Here is a 23,054-nt window from a genome sequence, read left to right as displayed (position 1 = left end):
CCCTTTTTGACCCTTAAGCAACTTTCAAGTTCAAGGATTCTTTATTTCACAATCCCTTCTTTAAAGACTTTATTTAAAGTCTTTATTTAAATTTAAATTCTTTGAATTATTCATTTAAACAAAGATTGAGCACAACAAAGAGGAGGATGAACACAAAGGGAAGATTGCAATGAAGGTAATTCAAAGGCATACATCTACCCTTTTCTCACAATAAAAATGGCTTTTTTTAAACCAAAATACTTTGATTCTTAAATCTGTTTATTCCTGGCATTTTAGTATTGCAACACTCAGCTCTCAAAACTCTGACAGCATTTTATTCCCAAAAAAAATCTTGAACTATTTAAGGAAGATTGATTGCTACCATCTTCACCCCAAATGATCAGCAGAGAATTGAAAGTATTTCTAACCCAAAGTTGACTAATAATAAGTTAACCAGAAAAATACATAAAATCCCAGAAGAGACAAACTAAGCAGCAATGACAGGAAACTAGTCAGGCTCTATGACACAGTTTCTGTTAAAATCACCATCTCTCACATGCAAAGCATCACCAAGTATTCAGAAGCAATGAGATGATGATACATAAAATTGAGTTTCTCTGTAACCCTTCAAGACTGTACAGCTTGACTGTACTCCTCTTCCTAGGTGCTTATTCAGCAATGCAAATATTCACATCCATCAAGTCAGAGCCTTGGCACACAGTGTCCAGCATGTCACTCAGGAATCTAATCAGGTCAAAATGTGTCCTGGCAATCCAAAAACTGCTCCTTTTCTGAACTCCACCCTTTCACATCAGAGCTAAGTACTTTTTTCAGACTGGCAGCGAGCTCCAAAAAAAGTTTCCCATGGATAATAAATAACTTAATTGGAAGCATATTCCTCAAAATACTTCATTTATTTTTGAGCAAGAAACAATAATGGTATTTCAGGTATTATTTATTATTTTGCAATCTGCAATTTGGTTTCTGCTTGTTTTTCAATATCTGTAGTGCTTCTATGACTAGACAATGAATTGCCTTCTGTATCTATATCAGGTAACAATTTGGCATCAAGTTGTTTCAGTTTCTGACCCCATTTTTAAACAAGTCACTGACTCCCAAACTATACATCTCATCCTGTATTTGCTGGTCAATTATTTTAACCACCCTTTTATCAGAGGTATCACATATGACTTGGAAGTCAAGGTTTCCAGCCTCTTTAGGAAAAGAAACCTCCCTTATTACACACCTCAAGTGATTTGTTTTCACTGGCTATTTTCCTACCCATATTTTTCTTTAGGACAGAGTCTTTCACCTGTCATCTCAAAAAGCCAGAAACCCCAACAGGCAGACTCAGCAGATGATCATGTAACAGTCTTTCATATATAAAAGTATCATCCTTAATTCTTTCAGGTGGGAAACTGAGGCACAGGAGAGCTATACAATTTGTGCAGTATTAAAGCAACACAAAATAATCAAATCTGATCTCCTATATTGAGGCCTAGCATTCCAATCACCTGACCAAGGAACAAACAATAAAACCAATTAATTTCTTTCCACAGAGATATAATTCAACTTCACATTACAGAAACTTTGTATCTTGGAAGACAAGGGGTTCCAACAGAAGTCTAGTGTTCTTCCTTGGCTTATTCAAGTGAACTACTATTCTTGGCTTATTCACTTGAACTACAATTCTGACAATATAAACAACATTCCCAGATTCTGCTCAGGGAAAACTAACATTTTTCTTTTTTTTAAATAATTCAAAGGAACAAACTGTCTGCCAGCAAATTTTCATGTTCCCTGACTCAGAAATACCCAAACACCTGCATTTGTAGATTTCTTTCTCTGACTTTCCCAAGTAAAATTTTCCAGTGGACAGAGGCTTTTTTCCTTCTTCTCATCCAAATGCAGTGAAAAGAGCATCTGTTTTTATCCCATTTCAATTTCTAAAATGACATCAATAAAAGCAACCATTATGCAGCAGATGAGTAGTAAAGTACTACTGCTCTGCCTCAGCACTCACCAGAGCAGGTGAAATGTGGAACCTCAGAGCTTCTCCTAATGTGGACTTTTAGTCTGTACAAATGTTTGCATTATCATCATCTGTCACACACTTACAAGGAACCTACTTTTAAAAGCTAAACACAGCATATGGTATACCCTTTTTGCCTTATGAGCAGAAACTCCATTAAAATATGGAGTATTTGTTATAAACTCACTAAGCCAGTTTTGACAGTTCTGAAGTTGTTTCACCTGAAAAATATAAGAGTAACTACAAAGAAAATATTGTTCTAACAGGACCTCTCTGCATGGTGACCACATCCAAAACTAAGCTTACTATCATCAAAACCAATGTGTTTACAGTTACTTCCTTATCATTACAAGATGCTTTCACACCTTTTAAGGAAGAGCATTTATTCTTGTAGTGCCCAGGGTTAGAATGCTGCCATCCATCAGGCATGTTCCCATCACTCAGAGCTCTGATCCAAGCAGAAGCTTCCCACTGCACATTCAGCTTGGCTCTTTACAAGATGTCTTTTGCCAATGCTTACATGCAGAGCCAAGCACTAAAGATTTGGCATCCAAGACAACTTCCCACCTAAGAGGCATGTGAGGTATGTGAGGTATGACACAGTACCTTTGGGCAGGTGATCTCAGTCTGCTGGATCATAATAAGGGCAGATGCAATGAGAGCTCCTTGACGCACGTAGTTCACGGGATCATTTGTCATTGGCTCAAGCAAATTGATTGCTTCCTAAAAGGAATGAAGAAATACAGAGTCATAGAGTTAATGATACTATTTTTAGTATCCCAGGATTCAATTCTCCAGTGAAAGGTTATCAGATTGATGCTATCAGATATACTTTAAAACATGTTTTGCCTGTTCTTGGCAAATAAAGCAGAAATCTGTATTTCTGTAGATTTTAATCTAAAAATTGTGAAAACATCCCCCCACAAAAAAAAAGCACTAAAAACAATTGATGGATGGATGGAACAAGATCTACCTGCAGAAATAGGGCAACAGCTAAACAACAGGTATAAGCAACAGATGCATGCATCACATTAGATTCCAAATTCTTGCCCTTACACTTCACTGTTAGAACCTGTAGCATTTAGCATCATTCAAGTAATCTCTTGTTCAGAGTGCCCTTCTGTCCATACTTAAAAGGACATGAGCAAATGCAGCTAAGTGCAGAGTGCAAAAGATCGCCAGTTCAGATCCCTCTTGGTGTTACTTCCATTTGGGGGAGGCTTTTAAAAATAAGTTCATTTTATACAGAACATTATTTCAAAGAACTACTTCTAAAATAACATCATGCCTTCACTAAGACTGCTTTTGCCATCTGAGCTATCCTGGGGGATGTGCTTCTTCACCTGAAGGTGACTCATCACTCTTTGGCAAGCATTCAGTACCATGGATGAAACACCCACTATGATAAAAAGATGAACTTTTTGATCTCCAAAATTGAATCTATTTGGGCCTTCAAAACCTAGTAACAGAAGCCTGGAAGACATATCTCTGTGTAATCAGATGGTTTAGGTCATCACACAATGTATCTGGAAATAAAACAAGACTATTCTTGCAACTAAAAGCATTTCCACTTAAATTAACTTGTCAGATGCAGCAGGTTAAAAATAACTAACTCCTTGATTCCACCTTCCACTTGAGAATAAAGCGACCTGGATAAAAATAGGACTCTCAGATTTGCTTTCAAATCTGCATGCTTTAGCTACTAAAGATGGCAGGCAGTGCACGTCAGCATTCTGTGCTTTTGGCAGCACAAGTGACACTTGGGAGCGCTCACGCAAGAGCCACAGACCAAGTGTTTAATACAGGAAGAGATGAGAGATAAGCAAGAGATTTATCAAAGACTCAGAAGCATGACATTTTCCTTTTTCTGCACACCTGTTCTGAAACTGCAATTCTGTACCACTAAAGATTATTATACACATGTGGGAGAAGCAGAGGGAACTTATTCCCAAGTTTACCTGCTGCTTGTTCCAGGGAGTGCTCACTTCCCACAGCAGAAGTGGGAATCCTACTATAAAAGGTCTGTTACCATCCATGAGAATTAACCTTCACTGATACACAGAAAGTGAGAATAAAATGTACTGGTTGTTAATTACACTCCAGAAACTAAAATAAATTTAATTAAATTTCACTGCACCCAGCTTTGCTACATGGCTCTTCCATGAATCGTGTATCACAGGAAAGATCAAAAGAGCTAGAAGTTAAGCAAAACACCTGCTGCTTTCCTGTCACTGGCACTCCAAGGGCAAAGGAGTACTAATTTTGGAGTACTGAACATACATTTAAAGTTCAGTGGCAACTTGACAGTAAGAAAACTCTAAGAAAAGTTTTGAAGACAAAATTCCAAGAATGTGGCAGCAATGTATAAAAACATTCTAATTTATCTATTCTGTACAAGCAGGGGAAGAAACTCTATGCCCAGAAAAGTTAAAGGATTTAAAGTAGTGCTGTACTCCAGCTGGCTGATAGTGTACATGTGTGAGAAATCCATCTGCATGTGTGATGTTTGCACACAAATGTGTCTGTGGCAGCAGGGAGCAGGAAAAGTCTTGGCCACAGATGCCTCTTTGCGGCCCTCACCTTGTTTCCAGTGCCTGCACAGCAGATCCCCAGAGCCATGGCAGCCCCATAACGCACGTGGGGATTGTAGCTCTCTGACAGCAAAGAAACCACACTTGGACACTGCTCTGGAGTCCTAGAGAAAGGCAAAAAAAGAATATTGTTTACCAGTAGTATTCTTCAAAATACGGCATTGTGCTTCAAAATACGGTGACTTCACTCTGTTCATACATGAAAATTTCAAATTGTTCTTCCACACTATATGTTTTTTCATTTCTCAAAATTTAACCAGATGGGAGGAACAAATGGGCTAAGAGAACAGATTAATAAACAAATTAATAAACTTCCCTAATGCTGTAGACAATCACACACAGTTCCCAGTACTGATGTCTTCTTTACTGCTTATTTTCTGCCTTTAAAAGATCACCCAGCAGAATGATGTATCCATTGAGGCTGAGGTCTTTATCTCCAGAAATCATGCCTTTTTGACAGGCTTTCCACTAGCAGAGGTTTACCCTCCACAAGACACACAGTACTAAATTTCCCATCAGTAGACACAAAACTCACCTCCAGTATTCAATCAGCCTTCAAGGCTGATGGGTCCTAAACTCCCTTTTGCAATCATGGCTTCTGCCAACTCCTCCTCACCCCCACCTCCTGCTGTAAATCACAGCACAGGGGGAAATGCTGAGACAACACATACTTCCAACCAGTTTATGAGCAATGTCTACTGCTGCTACTACTACTTACAGTGTCATGCTGGGACTGTTGCTGCCTTTTAAGACCAACACCACCTTACAATCCCCCCCTTCTCCAACAGCAGCAAAAAACTCAAAAAAACAAAACAAAACAACCCACAATAGAGAAGGAAACACAAAGTTACTGGAAACTGCTGCCTCTAAGATGCAGCCAAGATGACAAATGTTAGGAAAGGGAAAAAAGCTGAGCAACAGAACAATTCTGTCATGCCCTATGAGTCAAGACAACAAACTGAAAGACTTACTTAAAACTACCTATCAGTCTCTTCCTCAAATAACAGCTTAGACGCTGACAATGTTTTTTCAAAAATGAGCTGATGTGGAGACACAAATAAATGAGGTCAAGCATTCAGCTGCACAGAAGACTTCAGCTCTTGCACAAAGACCTTAACACCTTTGTGTTTGCTTTACTCAGATAATGTTAGACAGATTGTGAACCAAAGAAGAGAAAAACACTTTCTGGCAAAGATGTGATTATGCACTCTGAAGCATCAATCATTAAATTCCTGTTCAGAAAGCTGGATTTTATAGAATCATTAACTTGGACACATATTTGTATCTGCAGGCTCAGAAGTTCTAACAGAGTTTTTATTATAAAATCAGGATTAATGTACACTAACTGATTTTTGAATTCTTGGCTAGATTTAAATTATTTGTGGCCATTATTTGAAATACTTTTATCTCAAATCTATCCATAAAATGGTCAAACATTTTGATAGGAGGCCTTCCATAAATCCACTTTGGGAGTTGCATCAACTTAATGGGTCCCACTACTTTCCTCAGTTTTCTCAAAATCTTAATCTTTAAAAAATGTCTTCTCATTTAAGGGAGATCTCGAAGGCAGATCAAAAAGTGAGAAAGAGCTTTGCAGAAGTGTGTATCAGAGGAACAGGACCTCAGTGCAAAAGAGCACTGTTGGCACCAATGCTTAAGCAGTAACATTTGCTTACTCCTTTATTGCTGAGATGTTTTACAAAGTCCTACACAGTGTTGCCAAAGGTCAGCCCATATAAACCCAAACCCACACTTCATAAAATTTAAAAAACCCAAAACATTTCTGTAAAGTGGTCAAAAGAAAAGTTTAAAAGCCCTCATAAGCAGTCACAGGCTGCAATTGCGCTCCCATGGTATCACTTCCATGTGGTAATCCAGTTGGGCACTGTGTTTAAAACATGACCATGCTCTCCTTCCCCTGGCCCTTCACTGAGAGTGAGCCCCTGGAGCTGCTGATGTGACATGCAGCACAATCCAGAGGGACAGTCCTCCTGCTGATGCAGGAAGTTTCTGCTTCACTGGTACCAAGCCCCACACAGGCTCCCAAACCAAGCCCGCCCTTCTGGCTCCCTGCTGGAGACCTCCACCACTCTGTTGACTGCTGATGGTTGAATCACTGTGGTTACAGACTAGAAACCTCTGGTGGGAGATGGAGAGAAATAATGAAGAGTGTGAGAAATCTTAATAACACTACTAAAAAAGAGAAATAGTTTGTCACAACTCACACTCAGCAACCGGCTACTCCTACTCAGTCCTAATACAGCTACCTGTCATTACTGCAAGCTAAACACAGAAAATAACATCTCATAAATACCAGAGTAACGTCTGAAGATTCAGTGGGCAGAAGTTTTATCTCCAGACACAGTTTTTTTCCTCCTTCTTTAAAGTCACAGTAAAAATTCTAAGCCTGGAGTAGATTTAATACATTTTGAGGACAGAAGCAATGTATCATAGTCCTCTAGCATGACCTTCCCATAACACAGTCCAGCAATTTCATCTTAAAATTCCTACATTAAAGCCCAAGGCATGTCTCTAAACTGGGCTGTGTATCTTAGAAAGATAGGGAATGCCTATTTTTGAAAACCAAATTATCTTTAATGCACTGGTTCCTTCCTTTTTTCCTAACACTGGTTTTACTCAAGCAGTTTGCTTTTGCAATTACACTTTACTACAACAGCAAAATGATGACAAAAAAATTGCCCAATTATTTCCTTCATTTTCATCTGAAAATTGCTCAGCTGCTCCTACATAAGCCATGAAACCACAGACGTCAGTGAATCCAGACCTGTACATAAAAAAACCCAACATCATAACTAGCTTCAACTTTGTTCTGTTACCAGGAAACTAAATGAATAAAGAAGTCAAAAATCTCAAGAAGTTTCTTCCATGGGACTTCAACCCATGTGTAGTCAGCTTTGTTCCCACTCTTACATCAGGATGAGTTTACTGTTGTGATAAATGGGCTGCAGATGAAGGACTTCCTCCAAGATCCAGTTTGGTTTGTTTCAGAAGTCAAACAAAATCATAAAGAAAAATAAAGATGCACCAAGACAGCAATAAGAGATTTTCAGTAAACCATAACAGCTGGCATTTTATTAGTTTTACTCACCAAGTGGTTGCTCGTGAAACCTCTGCAAGAAACAAAAACTCTACACTATGGATTTTGAATCTTCCCAGAAACCAGAACCAGTGAAAACACAGAGGAGCTGCCTGACTCCCACCCAACTGCTTTAGCCCCAACTCTGAACTCCTTTCTGGGGTTGTTATATAAAGATTTACATACATACATACATATATATATATATATATATAAATGTCATTTCGTCTCCATAAAAAGCTGATACTTAGCTTGTAAGTAGCCTAGATAATTTTGAATTCATTACTTCCAAAGAGAGATAAAAGAAAACTTTTCTTAAGCCTCCAGTGCAAAAATTAACACAATGAAAACTGGGATGTTGATTGTTAACACAGACTAACATGAAAAAAACCCCACCCAGATCAGCTGGACACAGAAGGTGGGCAGATTCCCTTTCTGTCCATGGTGTTGACCTAAACTGGTTTTTTTTTCTGAAAGTCTTTACAATTGCAACATCTGCAGATACTGTAGTTAAAACCACATCCTTGGAGCAGTTATCTCCAATCCTCTAAGCTGCACATCTTCAAGGTTAATGCATTACTGCCATTTTTCTTTATATTTCAGTAATTTTTAAACATGAAACCCCACATATACTTATTTTTTAGTCTAAATATTTAAGGACTATACAACTCACTGAAAAATGAAACATCAGAGAATTGAAGAACAATGTCAAATATATCTTCCAAATTCCTTATTAAGTGTCCCCAGTCATATTTCAAAATATTCTAAATATTTATAACTTTTTAAAACTATTGGTCATGAATTAATAATTTTCTACAGAACCATTTCCACAAGTTGGGGGAAAAAAAAAGCTTAACAGAAGTTTAATTTCATCCACTAATGAGTTAACAAAGAAGAAATGTAGATATTAAGTGCACAGTTTGTGGTCATTTCTGAAGGAGGGCATGTGCAACAGAAAGAGAAACACATAGAAAACAGAAAATCTGTAGAGAAAAATGCAAATGCAACAGACTGATATATTCAGTATAGACCAAACATCCCATCTCTCTCTGGACAAAAATGATCCCAGCTATTCCCAAACCAGGAATTTCCTGCAGCTATTTCATGTACAGCACAGCAAATGAACTTGAGGGGTATGTACTGACTGAATAGCACTCACCAGAGACAGCTCATATCTGATGGAGACATGGCTCTATAAAATAACACTGGCAACTTGAAAATAGAAGTAGCAGCAAGGGATGGAAAATAAAAATAATATCTATGTGTGGTTCAAATATTCCATTTACAGTGGATCAGGAGTGGAGTCTAGCAAGATTTAAGGTTCACCATCATTAACACAGGAGAAGAGCTGGACAGTGGCCTACACAAAAAGCCTGGCCAGAAGATACAGTGAAGAACCTGCTGCAGATGTGTAATAGATATACAGGAGGATGTGTTTCTTAAATGATTCAAACCTGGTAAAATACAGAAAACATCACAAAGGGCAGGTATGTTTTTCATCTCTCTGAAATTAAACAATGCACCAAAGATGTAAAAATGCCTGCAAGCCAATATACCACTAAACTAGTATCATCTTCTGCAAGTTCCTATGATAATTGGTTTTATCTGTATTTGAAAAATAATTTCCTTTTCAATTAGATATAAATGTATTCATTAGCTTTCATCAGAACATTCTGCAGTAAAAACTTCAAGTATGGCTAGATTAATGGCAGGATATCCTTCAAGATTTATAAAATAAAATAAAAACCAGAAGTTGATTAGACATAGTGGAGCTTAAGAAAAACTGAATCCAAATGCCCATTAGCCAAATAAGGTACTGTCCTGTCTCAATTTCCACTTTTTTAATGTTGTCATATGCTCTGCTCTCTCAGTACTGTCAGTGGTGACAACAGGGAGGTGGCCAGATAAGGAAACACAGCTGGACTAATCTTTATTTTGGTAATACATACTTTTCTGATGAATAAAGAAATCAACACTCAATTGTAAATGAATACAGCATGTAATCTTATTGACAGTTTTCCTTTAAACAGGAAAAATAAAGAATGAGTGAAAACTGAGAATTCTATTGTATGATCAGAATACACTAAGTATTTTTGTTAATTTCTGACAGCAGCCTTCTCTCTTTGGCCCCACATTACCTGCATTCTAAAGACAGAATTTTTTTCTTTTTCAAAGAAATATAAATTGATGCACAGTCCATTGAGGACCTAATTTCCAGCTCAAGGCTGGTGAGCACTAGCAACTCATGGAATATAATGGCTGGTGTCATGTAGAGGGTCAGACCATGATCTCATGGTCTCCTCTGGCCTTTACTCAAGGACTTATTACACAATTTTGCAGCTAATGTCCTTGGAAATGAACTCTATTTCCATTTAAATGCAGAACTATAAGATGACACTGAGGCTATACACACAGCTGACTGAAAGCTGGAAGGTAACAAAAGAGAAAAAGAGAACACTCAGGATAATAAAAAGCAGCTGCAGAAGGAAAGTTTTAAAGTAACAGTGCACACACTTAAAATGAGTGTGCTAGACAATACTTTTATAAAGTTAGGCAAGACAAATCCTGGAGTGTTTACAGGGCTGCAGAACTTTTTAGGGTTAACTGTGCTTCAGTCCAGAAAGCAAGTGAGCAGGAGAGCCCAGAGAGCGAGCGCCAGACAGACAGACACAGACGGACACACTATGGTGCACAGAGACAGAATGCTGTAGTGTGAAGGGTCATTTCCAGGACCTGCACATCCTGATACAGCTACAGGAGAACATACTAAAGTGCTGGAGCAGTGAATCAATTAACCCTCTCTGTCTCACTTCCAGCCAAACCCCCAGCCACTGACTTCCCTGCTTTTCAAACACGGGAGCTGAACACACTGGAAGGAGTCAATCAACGAACAAGGGGAGCAGCAAACTGCAAGCTTTGCTTATGAACAAAGAGAGAACTGCACACGGACTCTGCTGATCACCCAAGTAGAATCAAAAAAGAATGGAAGTTAAAGGACAGCAAAAGAGAATACAACCTTATTTCTATCCTTTTTACATATGGTAAGAATTATTCTCCTCCTTTTCAGAGTTGGAGAAAGTACCTGGATGAGAAGAAATACTGTTTTCCCAAAACAGAAATTCTTAATCTTCATGATAGAAGAAATGTGCTAAAAAAAAGCACACGAAGAGACAAGCTTCAGAAATATTATAAAAGCCAAAAGCAAATTAACAGCTTGTTTTCCAGAAAGTAGTGAAAAATCAACTTTGACTGTATGACAAAAAAGAAAATTATAAAGGATCTTCCTGGATGCAAAGTGAACTCTACCAAAATGCAAGAGAAAGAGGTAAGGCTTTCTTCACCTGAAAACTGCAACACATCAAATCTTCTCAGGCTCTGAGCATTTGCTCAGCTTAATGCCAGGACAGCTGTTTGGGTCTCTGCTTGAAGGGGGAAATGCAAGCCTTAAGTCTTTAGCAGAGTTGACAGAGACAGAGAAAGAAAGACAGAAGGAAAGAACAGGCTGTGCTTAACAAAAGCCTTGCTCACATTACAAAAACAAGCATTTTATTCACCCCCACCCCTTCAAGTAATGGGTAAATTTAGATGTCTCAGTTCGATAAATCTCTGCGGTCCCCTTGAGACTGTCAGCAGTGTTTTATTGTCTGCAGCTTCCTGACCCTCACCTGATAAATTAGGAAGTGCTGAGATTAAAACGGAAACCTCATACATAATTTCTGAAGATATTTTTGGGGTTACCCTCTTAGGAGAAATAGGATTCTTAATAAGGGGAAATATGGGAACTGCTGTCTGCCTACGCACATGCTGCTGGAGACTAGACACTCGGGAGAGGAGGAGTTGCACATACACAACTCGAGCATCTGCCTCTGCATCAGTTTGTACTCAGAAGGAGCAAATCTACATAGACTGCACCTAAAGGGAATAGTTTCGCATTCAGAGTCATCTATCACTCCTTACTGCTGCAGAAAAAAAAAAGAGGAAGCTAACGCACTGCTTATTTTTGACAGCTATTGATTTTTTCCTTATAATCTTTCGCAATCTGAACATTGCTATAAAGGGGAGACCAGACAGAGATGGACACAAGACAGGACTTTCATTTTTAAAACTCTTTTCTGCCCAGCAAGGCACAGAATAAAAACATTGGATACGAGCTCGGACAGGGTTACAGTATCTCAAAATAGCAGATGACCAGTTCACTATACTGACCATGCTGGCCTTTCTTCAGGACCATCGTGGACCAGAGAGCAATAGAGAACTCTTACACCGTACGGAACTCCTGCGCAAAATACAGCTCCTGAAGCCATTCCACCGCACACAAAAATGTCCCATCCTTTACAGTCCTTGAACAGACCTGGAGCTGGCAGTGGATCTTTGTCACCTCTCTCAGTAACAGGAGCGCCCAAGCAGGACTACCCAAGTGAGGAACAAGGAAATCAAGTGCACTGGGCAGCATTGCTGATCCTCCTGGTGATAATCCCCACCATTGGGGGGAACATACTTGTCATTCTGGCAGTGTCCTTGGAGAAAAAGTTGCAATATGCTACCAACTACTTTCTGACATCTTTGGCGGTGGCAGATTTGCTCGTGGGTCTGTTTGTGATGCCAATTGCCCTTCTCATAATATTATTTGGTAAGTGCAGCATGTTTGTTTCATCAGGTTTGCATGTGGGGTACAATTTTGGGAGGTCAAATTTAAACAGGAAAGTTGTTTGCTTTCCAGCATTACAATTTTAAAAAACACTTAGTATAGCCTAATCTCTTTATTGGAAGCACACCTATGTGGATTTTCTTTCCTTTGAAACAAACCATTCAAAAATCATCCAGGACTTTAAAATATTCAAACAGTAGCTGAAGCACAGGGAATTACATTTTGTACAGTATAATAGAATTTTTAACAACAACATCAGCACAATGCTGGTATTCGTTGTATTATATTAAACTAATTGCAGACAGTATTCTCTTAAAAAAACTTGAAATCAAGGCTAGGTATCTGTTCAGTACACTGAACAGTTTTGAACTTTCTATGAATAAAGCATCTGATTTTACCTGAGTATCGACTCCATGAGCAGTCATATATTTACATTGTCAGTCAGAGCTGGCCCCTAGCACCATCAGTGACAACAAACTTTACCAGTACCAGTTTCAGAGAAACTGATTTTCTCCCACCTTGGAGAAAGCCACAGGTTCATAAGACATCACAATTAAATCATCTGTCAAGCCAAGGAAGCCTCAATCCCTATACCCAATGTTTGAGATACATATTTGTCATTTAGTCTGCCTCATATGAAATAAAATAGGTCTTTTTCACATGAACAAATATTGGAAGTGACATTTTCTTTCTTGTTAGTCCTCACAGAACAAGCATGATTTTTCCACAGCCTCTCACACCCAGCTTTATTTCTGATACTGCTTCTGACAACTAATTAGAGGCAACTCCATGGGAAAGTCTTTTACTGCTAGATTTTCTTTAAAAATACATTTTAAATTGTTTGTTTTCATATCATAAATGGTAAAAAAGTCAATGAGACAGGTTTTTCAGTAAATTTAAAGATTTATATAATTACCTTTAAGGTACACTGGGTCCTAAGAAAGGCTGCAGGAGTTCATTTTTCCTAGGCTAGACTCTAAGAGTTGCCTGAGCAACAACCAAACACAATCATAAACTTTATTTCAGAAAGGCCATCAGCTTCTGTTTGCTACAAAAAACTGGTATCACTTTATCAACAAATGTGTTTATTCATTAAATGCCTTGAAAATTTCTGTGTGTTACAGACTTCTTCCTAAACTGAAATGTGAACAAGAGGTCAGAATTCAGCGTTGCGATCATAGAATAGGGATTTTTTTTTTTAAGCAACAGTTTCTAAAAAGAAAACTAAATGTACATAACTGAGACAGTGATTTCTAACTCAAAAATCCAGTCACTTATAGAAAACATTGTTTTGTCATGTATGTGCACATGTGGGGGAGGCAAGAAGCAGACACGCATCTCCACACTTACACACGAATGCTGTAACTTCTTGGTGCCCACCAAAGGTATCATTACTAGCAACAATAAAGCTACTAGCCATAAAAAGTACTAGTATTGACTAGCAATCAATATAAAGGGAAGGTAAATTCTGGATTTTGTGGAGCAGGTTTTTGGCAGTGGTGGAATTTTCTTGTTTCGGATTTTTTTATTATTATTATTTTCATTCTGCTAGACTAACAAATCTTTCCTTTATAACTTCATAAGGACTCTATTGCTTCTTAATCTCTCAATTAATCCACTGCTAAACCCTGGTTACAACAGTTTAAAGCATGCTAGGAATCTTAATTCAAACGTCAAACAAAAACGTTTTTTATGGTGCAGGAAATTTACCAGAAAGTAGTAAAATCAGTTATAATTAATTAAGACCACAACCCGCCCTCCACACAACAGTAATTAAAACCGAAATTTCTTGCACACAAGTCTCTCTTTGGCAGTCAACCAAAAAAACTGCTTTGCCTCTTCACCAACTGGGAGAAGATGCTGAGGTGTTTATAGAAGTTCAAAGCATGAGCTAAACAAGAGGAGTTGCTGGAATGAAGACAGAACAGGCAGTAAATACATAACAAGTCCAAATCTTGAGGCTACATTAGCCAGATAACTACTTGAACAAAGAATAGTCATTGACAGCCAGACAGCAAACTAAATCCAGCCTCCTGGCACCTCCACACAGGAATGTTTCCGTAATAATGAAAGAGTTGGGTGCAGCTTCTAGATACAGAGTACAAATATTATGCTTCCGATTTGGGATTGACATCTAATTATGTGGAGAAGATTTAAAGGAAAAGGTGTGAACTAAAGTGTGGTCACATTAAGATCCTGACTGTACAAACTAGTGTGTCACAGGGTGTGACAAAAATCAAAATTGCTACAGACATTGGCTCCACACCCTGACAGAACATTTGCAAAAATAATTTCAGAAATGGACTGTGTCTTAATAAAGAGCTGCCCCTTTTAAAAATAAGCATATAAATGAACCTGTAAACTCACTTGCAGGTGTAATGCCATGAGCAGCACATGATTTATTCTCAGCAGAACAACCAAAATGTACTCTGGTACACACAAACACAGCAATTTTAATTTAGGAGCATGAGTGTCAGAATACATAAACATTTCATAGGCTTTTATAGCTTGCTAAATTCTTCTCATTTCTTAAAAAAAAACAAGGAGGGCCCACTAGGAGATAACTGCATTCTCTAAAATCTAGCTTTCAAAACAGCTACCCAAATTTCTAACACTCAGAACTACTGAATTTCATTGAACAGTGAAATTAGCAAATAAACTTGAGAGATTCTCCCATTTGCAAAGCCTGCAGCAGGAAGAAATCCGATGTCCACAGCTTGGTGGGCAGTGGGCTACTTGAAGATAACACAAGTACCATCTTTTAAAATATATTCTCTCCTCCCAATAATCATCCATTTAAAATCAGAAAGTAATGCTGATCATCCCAGGTTGCAAACCATTATTTTCTATGGTTTCTTGTGATAATCTATTACAAGCAACCAGTCCTGATCTTCCTCCATTAATGATGATGAACCACAACAAATTTTCAATTCTTCTTCTGTAAACTGCCAGAGAAAACTTTATTCGGGGACTACTTTCCAAAATCTCAAATCTAAAGATAAGTAAGGTAACAGGGGTTTATCAGAAAGTAAGCCTAATTGAAAAAAAAAAACCTGATTAAATTAAAAAAATACTGGAGAACAGGCTGGAAACACCAGGCCTTGGCAGCCCACAGAACCCAGTACTGCCATGAGGGTGAGCACTCCACACGCAGCCACAGACACAAACCAGAGTGAAGACTGAAGATTAAGTTTAAAGGAGCTGGTGACTGAAAATATCCATTTCCATCTCAGCAAAAGTATCGTTATATAACAACAAAGCCCTTTACAGGTAACACATTTCTGCAGCCCTTACAGCAGAAGAACAAATGGTTTCCAAGTTTATTTAAAGACTTCTCTCAATCATACTCAGACATGTACACAAGCAGTGCTTTCTCTTAAGCTTTCCGAAAACATTTTGGCTTACAGCAAGAGCAGCTCTTCTATACTGTACTTTGTTTTAAGGATTACACATTTCCAAGGTATTTCCTATAAATAAAGCTTTTCTTAAATAAAGATTAATCAAGGGTTGACAGTTGCGGTAAAAGCCCATTTTATTTCTCTTAAAGTGCAAGACAAATCTTAATGCACGCATTCAGTCTCATTTTCACTCAAAATAAGCAAAATCTGCAACAGCAGCACTTCTGTAATGCTGGGAGAATCTGAGGGAAGGTTTGTAGGAAGAAGGAATTTCTTTCTAACTTACACCACCTAACAATTGGAGAAATCAGACAAATTTTCAGGCAGGCATCTTTGTCAGGTAACCAAGGCATGTTTTTTTTTTAAACTCCAATCCCCATTAGCTCCCAAGAAAAATGGGAGTGGAGAACCTCTGCCCTGTAAATGCTCCAGTCTGCTTCCACAATGTAGATCTACAGTAGGAGAGTCAGAACACAAACTAAGCACGACCTGCTAAGGGCTTTGTTTCACTACCTGGCAGCACATACACATTTTACATTCTGAATTATAAAGCAGGACAACAACCAAGCAGGTCACGTTCAAGGGTCAGAGATGCTTTCTGACTCATGAAAGGAAATGAATATTCCTTTACTTCCCTACTCCTAAATGAATAAAATAGGCCAACAGTGATAGACAGCATTACCATCACCAGAAAAGCACAAGAACTCAGCCCAGAGCATTGCCTTAAACAACGGGCACAAAGCTTCTAATGCAGGTGCAACTTGCAAATTAAAGCAAGTTATAGCAAAACTCACCACAGAATGAATCCTAGAGAACTGTGACTCTTCTGGACTTCAAAGTATCCACTTCATGATCTTTGTTTCATTGAAATAATAACCATAATCTTCAGTTTTTATCAGTTACTGCATTTAAAGTTTACTTTGATTTCATTTACAGAAAAATCAGCATCTCTGACACACAAACACAGCAGGACATAATGCTATAATCATGAATGTGATAAACCTACTGCCTTCTGCACCCAGTTCAAACCTAGACAACAAAAGAAAATAGAAGGCTCTCCCTGTTCAGCTGCACTTGTCAACTCACAAAAGCTCTTAAAACTCAGAAATGTACAAGACTGCTTTGTATCAGATCACTGTTTAAATGTGTCTGTATTTCAAAGAAGCAAAAGGGCCTTTTGTTGCAAAGTATTTTCTTCTGTAAGCAGTAAATTAACTAAAAAAGGAAAGACTTCTTACACTGGGATTCTCCAGAACTCAAAGCAGTTATAATCCAGGGAATGGCATGCAAGTACTATCCAAAAGAAGTATTAGTTGCTCACTTGAAATCCAGCTGTGTTATCTGCCATCCTTCAAGTTGTAGAACACACTTTCTATTGCTCTGAACTAATCCTTCATCACAAAGTCAAAAGAAGCTATCAGTCTTCTGGAGTGAGCAAAAACTTTTCAAGCCCTCAAATCAGTTACTTCTTTTAAGTGGGTTTGTTGGGTTTTTTTAATTACACCTGGTTATATGAGCCACAATACATTTTGTTTTTCTTTCTAAAGGAAATCTGTTTCAGAAATGCACCGTACCTTACTGCCAGCTAAAAGTCTAGGCATGAGAATTAAAGATGAGTAAATGTTTCATAATTTAGTAATTACAAATTTCTCATACCTGTCTCACAGACTAAGTTTTTTGGAGCATAATTTCAATAATAGAATCTTTTTTAGGAAATCATTATGGTACTAAAATTTTCTGGTTAATAAATTGAAAGCAGACTGCCTCTTCCCCTTCCGCCTCACTGCCTACACCATCCTCACCTGGAGTCCTCTTTGGAGATGGATGAGGTTCAGTTCAGGGCTCCATCCATCCATTATCCTTGTTTAGCACAGAAGGCTTCCCAGCATAGGTCAGAATGCAGACAAGCAATTGCTATGTTTGTCTTCATAAAATTTTCCATCCACAGGAGTTTATAATTCAAGTCAAAGCAGCACCGTTATCATTTCCACGTATCAGTCACGTTAAGAAAAAAAGTTTTAATCTCAAATGACTGCAATGTCACATATTGATACCACATTGATAAGACTGAACAGTACAGAAGTCCACCTCATTTGGTATTCTCAGCACACAGGTCTATTTATGCTGACCAAGAAATTAAAAACAATCTGATTTATTAGAAATGCAATTTTCCTCCCCAATCGTCATTCAAGAAAGAACTGATTTCCCTGGCAATAATATTACTGTACTTACTGACTCAGTAAAGGTGAATTTTATAAGGCAGGAAAATATGTTTAGTAGATCAACTTTTACCATGAGAAACAAAAATCTTCCTCATTCACACATTCTTCCCTGGGACTACAGAACATCCTTACAGACACACAACACAAAAGTGCACCTCAAACTGAACACTGCTGGCACTGGATTGCAATAGAAGCCACTTCTGAGTGAAAATAGACCAGTTAAAAAAACCAAAACAACAGAGTTCCATTAAAGTTCATTTGGTATTGCAGACACTGATAGGGAACACAACTCTCAAAAAGACAAGCCTTTTGAAAATCTGAAAACTATAAAACCATTATCTTGGACACAATGCAGTTGACAGACCCTATGTTTGCTATAAGGATTAATATTAAGGACAGGTAACTATTCTAAGAAACAGGATGCCAGGTTTAAAATCTAATCCATGGTTCTTGGGGAAACAAAAAAAAGGACATGGACAAAACGGTTCAGTTTTTATAAAATCATTACTGAGACAGAACAGCACTACTTTGTCACATTAACAGCACATTAGTGACACTGTCACTGGCCAAGTGACACAGCAAACTCATTTTAAAGATGTGTGAACAAGATTTTTCAATATCACTCCTAAGATTCCATAATGGTTCTACAATGACTAACTAATACATTGGTTATGACTCATTATGTCCTCTATTTAATATAACCTTGAATCACAGGACTATCAAGCAGAAGCAGCTGAAAAGAATCATTTAACAGCAGGCTCACAAGAACTAAACAGTCATGGTCCATATTTTAGAAACTTTTTAATCCAGGGTCCTTGCCACAAAAGTACAAAAAGACAGAGAAAGATTTATAGTATACAAGTAGATTGATGAATATGATGGCATTAACTATGGCAGTTAGAAACTAATTAAAATATAAGACAGAACCCATCTGAGGCAGTGACAAAGCTCAGTTCCTACAGTACTATGAACTTTTCAAAGATACTGATGCCACAGGAAAATGACACACTGAAAGTTCCCAAAAAGCTTAGATTCTAATGAGTTTTTGTTCTCTTTCAGACAATACCTGGCCTTTACCAACTGCCTTGTGTCCTGTCTGGCTGTTCCTTGATGTCCTCTTTTCCACAGCATCCATCATGCACCTCTGTGCCATCTCCCTGGACCGCTACATTGCAATAAAAAAGCCAATCCAGGCCAGCCAGTACAATTCATGGGCTACAACAATCATCAAAATCATCGTGGTTTGGCTCATTTCAATAGGTATGTGAGACCTGGAGACTGGAAGAGGAACACAGAAGCTTTTCATGTCCAAAAATAAGGGGAAAATGGAAAATCTGGCCAAGTACTATTGATTGGAGGACCATAACACTCAGGCTGGCCAAAGTCCACCTCCTGCATCATGCATAACTACATCATAAAAATCTTCCTGAACCACTGCTCCTTATTAGGCTCACCAGAAAGACCAAGGACTGAGTCAGAGTATTAATCATCACTCTTCTTCATGGTCCTAAAAGTTCAAAAATCAGAAGACAAAATCTGCATGCATAGTATGTCTCCTGAGAAAGCAAGGTTTCATGATCCTGTGGTGCTATCATTTTTTCCCAAACACAATCTTAAGCCTTGAACAGATGTTGATAAAATTCTGTCCCCCATAAAGGAAGTACAAAAGGGTTACTTATTTATAGCAAAGATGTAAAAAATGAATGGCTGGTAATATCCAGGCTAATACTGAAGGCCAAGACAGCATATAAAAAGGCTAATGTCTAACCAAAAAAACTCCAAATAATTAAAAAACCAAACCCTGAACAGTTTATATGAAGAAATTTATACTAACATACAAACTTCTAGGGTATTAGTGTCTCTATGATGTGGCACCTCATCTGTCTTCAATGCTTAAAAAATGAATCAGTTAAATATGCTAAGGAAGTGAAAACATTTAATTCAAATAACTTAACAAATTCTCCAGATAGCCTTAGTGTATGATCTTGCACAGTATGCTCTGTGTGCAACACCAAACAAAATTATTCTGCATTAATAAGGCAAATGATGCGTAGGAGAATGGGTGCATCCACTTTCTTGGTTGAGGCAAACCCCAAATTCCTGAGCTGAAAAATATTCTGGAAAAGCTGTGATGATAGGAGAAAAGATGTTATTCTATCACCTATTCTATCACCAACCCCTTCCCCCCCCCAAAAAAAAAAAAAACTTAGCATGACAAGACATTCACAAGTTGACCTTTTAACGTGTGATTTATTGCCATTAAACAGAGCTGTACTTTTCAATTTCTTTTTATCTAACATAAAACTACTCTGCAGCTGAGCCAGGCTCTCCAAATCAAAGGTTAATTTGGTTCAATCTTCATTTTAAATGCTTGTTGTATCTGAACGTGTGCTTCTAATTAAGAAAGGGATCAAGTTGCTAAAGGGTAACCCATTTTGCTCTTGCTGCTTTAAACCAACTTCAGTAAGCAGAGTAGCAGAGGAATACAGTAAATCCCTATATCTCATTAAGTGGTATCAGAAAACAGCACAAATCATCCTCACCAGACAGCAAGGAACCTGTTGTTTTTGTTGTAATGTCAGACTGCTGGCAAATGAAGTGCTGACTGTAATTTAGTGGTTATAAAAAATTCATTTAAAAGACAAGACTGCTAACATTTTTTTAAACGAGTGGTGAATTACAGAGCTAGCCAGACTCATTTAAACACTCCTAAATATGCAGGAGACTTTAAACAACAAATCCATCTCAAACACACACTGAATAATTCTGGCAACTATTTAGTTACTTGTATATATGAAAGAGCCAAGCAGGGTGAAAAAAATCAGCTGTCTGTGTCCAGTCACTTGATGTGCTTAATAGAAGAGGGAAAGACAAGATTTATATATTTACAAAACTGCCCTTCAGAAAGTGCAAAGGTCACCCTGGGGAAGAGAAAAAAAAAAAGGAGAAGATGGCATTACGGAAACATATTTCACTGGAGGAAAAGCCATACTAATTCTAATCAGACTCAAAACAATTCATGTGTTTTACACTTCAAAAGCTGGCTACTTTATCCTGTTTCCTCAATCACTAAGAGTTAGGCCCAATTTTCTTAGAAAGGGCACTCTGTTAAAGCTCAGCCTGCCAAGTCTTACAAAGTACTGTTTGCCCAATTATCCATGTGATGCTCTCAACCCCTCACGTTGTGTCCATCACCCCAGAGCCAGAGCTCAGGAATTGCCTCTCTTTAGAAAGCCCGAGGCTTCAGGCTCAGTGGAGCCATCACAAGCGATTACCCTTTGCTGAAGCATTTGTTTTTTCTCCTACAGGCATTGCAATTCCAGTCCCTATCAGAGGCATTGAGGATGGAAATGGCAACTCTACAAACATCACGTGCGTCCTGACGCCTGACCGTTTTCATGACTTCATGCTGTACGGATCAGTGGCTTCCTTCTTCATTCCCCTCGCTATCATGATCGTCACTTATTTCCTGACAATCCAAGTGCTGCGCAAAAAGGCCTATTTGATCAACAAGCCGCCCCAGCGCTTCACCTGGTCAACAGTGTCCACAGTCTTTCAGCGTGACACAACACCTGCCTCCTCACCAGAAAAGGTGGCTATGCTAAATGGCTCCAGAAAGGACCAGACTTTGTCCATTGACATGCATATCTGCAGGACATCCACGATTGGGAGGAAGTCCATGCAAACGATAACCAATGAACAAAGGGCGTCAAAAGTTCTGGGGATTGTGTTTTTTCTTTTCTTGCTGATGTGGTGCCCATTCTTCATAACAAACATCAGCTCAGTTCTCTGCAACTCCTGCAACAAAGAGGTTTTTCAAAAGCTTTTGGAGATATTTGTTTGGATAGGGTATGTATCCTCAGGAGTGAACCCTCTTGTATATACACTTTTCAACAAGACATTTAGGGAGGCTTTTAGCAGGTACATCACTTGCAACTATCGGACCACAAAGCCTATCAAGGCCCTTCAGCAGCGATCCAGCAGGATCTCTTTCAGAAGCTCTGTAGCAGAAAATTCCAAGCTCTTTGTCATGAATGGGATGAGAAATGGGATTAACCCCATCATGTACCAGAGCCCAATGAGGCTGAAGAGCTCACCCATCCAAGCATCGTCGGCTATTCTGCTGGATACCTTGCTGCTCACCGAGAATGAGGTTGATAAAACAGAAGAACAAGTCAGCTATGTATAGTGGAATGGCAGCCATGTCCATACAGCATTACTGTATGTATTATTCTAGATAACTGTGCTGTAAGAGAGTATAAATACTATTGTTTTCTGTTATTTATACAAGCAATATCTTATAAATTTATATTAATTCCTCTCCTCCAAAGTCTCCTCTACTTTAACCCCAACCCCAGCAACCACAACTTCATTCCATGACAAATGACTCATGCAGAACTGTAGCCTAAGGAAGAGGGAAATAAATAAAAGCTAAATCAGTTAAGTATCTGACTTCAATTCTCATCACCTTCAGTCTCTTCAAAGCACCTCTTTATAAGAAAAGTGTTTCTGTACAAACACTACTCTAACATTCACTCTGGCAATAAGACAAAACTTTGTAGGTTGATGTTTTACAATAGAACTAGCAGAGGGATACAAGCTCCCTGGTTTTAATTTAAATCTCTGTAAACAGACCAGCAAACAAGCTCACTGCTTTCCCCACTACAGATACATTCCTCCGCTGAGACTGAGTATCCACATCGGAGCTTTCCTTTTTCTCTGATGGTGTGTAAATCACAAGCAGAATCACACACTCCAGAGACCAATGTACAAGCCTATTCCATAAGGCAGGATTAAAAATTCCATGTATGGAAATTATCCCTTTACTTTAGGGATGGGCAGAATATTTCACCCACCTCAATTTCATCTCCATTACATTCACATACCCATAAACTCAGTGTTGCCAGATTATTCACAGAAAACTACCCTTTTTTCTTTTCATACTAGGAAAACGAATTATTTAATCAAAATAACACAATTCACAATCAATGATCATAAGAAAAACAGGATACACAATGCCTGGAAGAACATGTCTATAATTTATATGAACAAGTTTCCTTTTTAAATGACCATGGAAACTTCAGTGA

General features: G+C 38.3%; 2 protein-coding genes across 3 annotated transcripts in view; one reads left to right on the top strand and one right to left on the bottom strand.

The window, feature by feature from the left end:
- PSMD1 (proteasome 26S subunit, non-ATPase 1) overlaps positions 1–23,054 on the bottom strand; it is a 64,771-nt gene that overhangs the window by 17,173 nt on the left and 24,544 nt on the right. Inside the window, exons 17-18 of the mRNA XM_033068856.2 lie at positions 4,592–4,706; positions 2,618–2,734 (exon numbers count right to left, since the gene is read on the bottom strand). Of these exons, the coding sequence (XP_032924747.1) occupies positions 2,618–2,734; positions 4,592–4,706 (232 nt within the window). The remainder of the gene's footprint in view (positions 1–2,617; positions 2,735–4,591; positions 4,707–23,054) is intronic.
- HTR2B (5-hydroxytryptamine receptor 2B) lies at positions 10,398–22,406 on the top strand. Of its 2 annotated transcripts, none has more exons than XM_033068858.1 (4): positions 10,398–11,024; positions 11,925–12,329; positions 19,027–19,227; positions 21,276–22,406. In XM_033068858.1, the coding sequence occupies exons 2-4, from the start codon at positions 12,020–12,022 to the stop codon at positions 22,154–22,156; spliced, it is 1,392 nt and encodes a 463-aa protein (XP_032924749.1). In that variant the 5' UTR covers positions 10,398–11,024; positions 11,925–12,019; the 3' UTR covers positions 22,157–22,406. The 2 variants fall into 2 exon arrangements, with proteins under 2 accessions (XP_032924749.1, XP_032924748.1); XM_033068857.1 differs by having other exon boundaries at positions 11,446–12,329.

The sequence above is a fragment of the Catharus ustulatus genome, chromosome 10 (assembly GCF_009819885.2).
Source record: "Catharus ustulatus isolate bCatUst1 chromosome 10, bCatUst1.pri.v2, whole genome shotgun sequence".
NCBI classification, from domain to species: Eukaryota; Metazoa; Chordata; class Aves; order Passeriformes; family Turdidae; genus Catharus; species Catharus ustulatus.
This window is presented reverse-complemented; position numbering and strand designations above follow the sequence as displayed.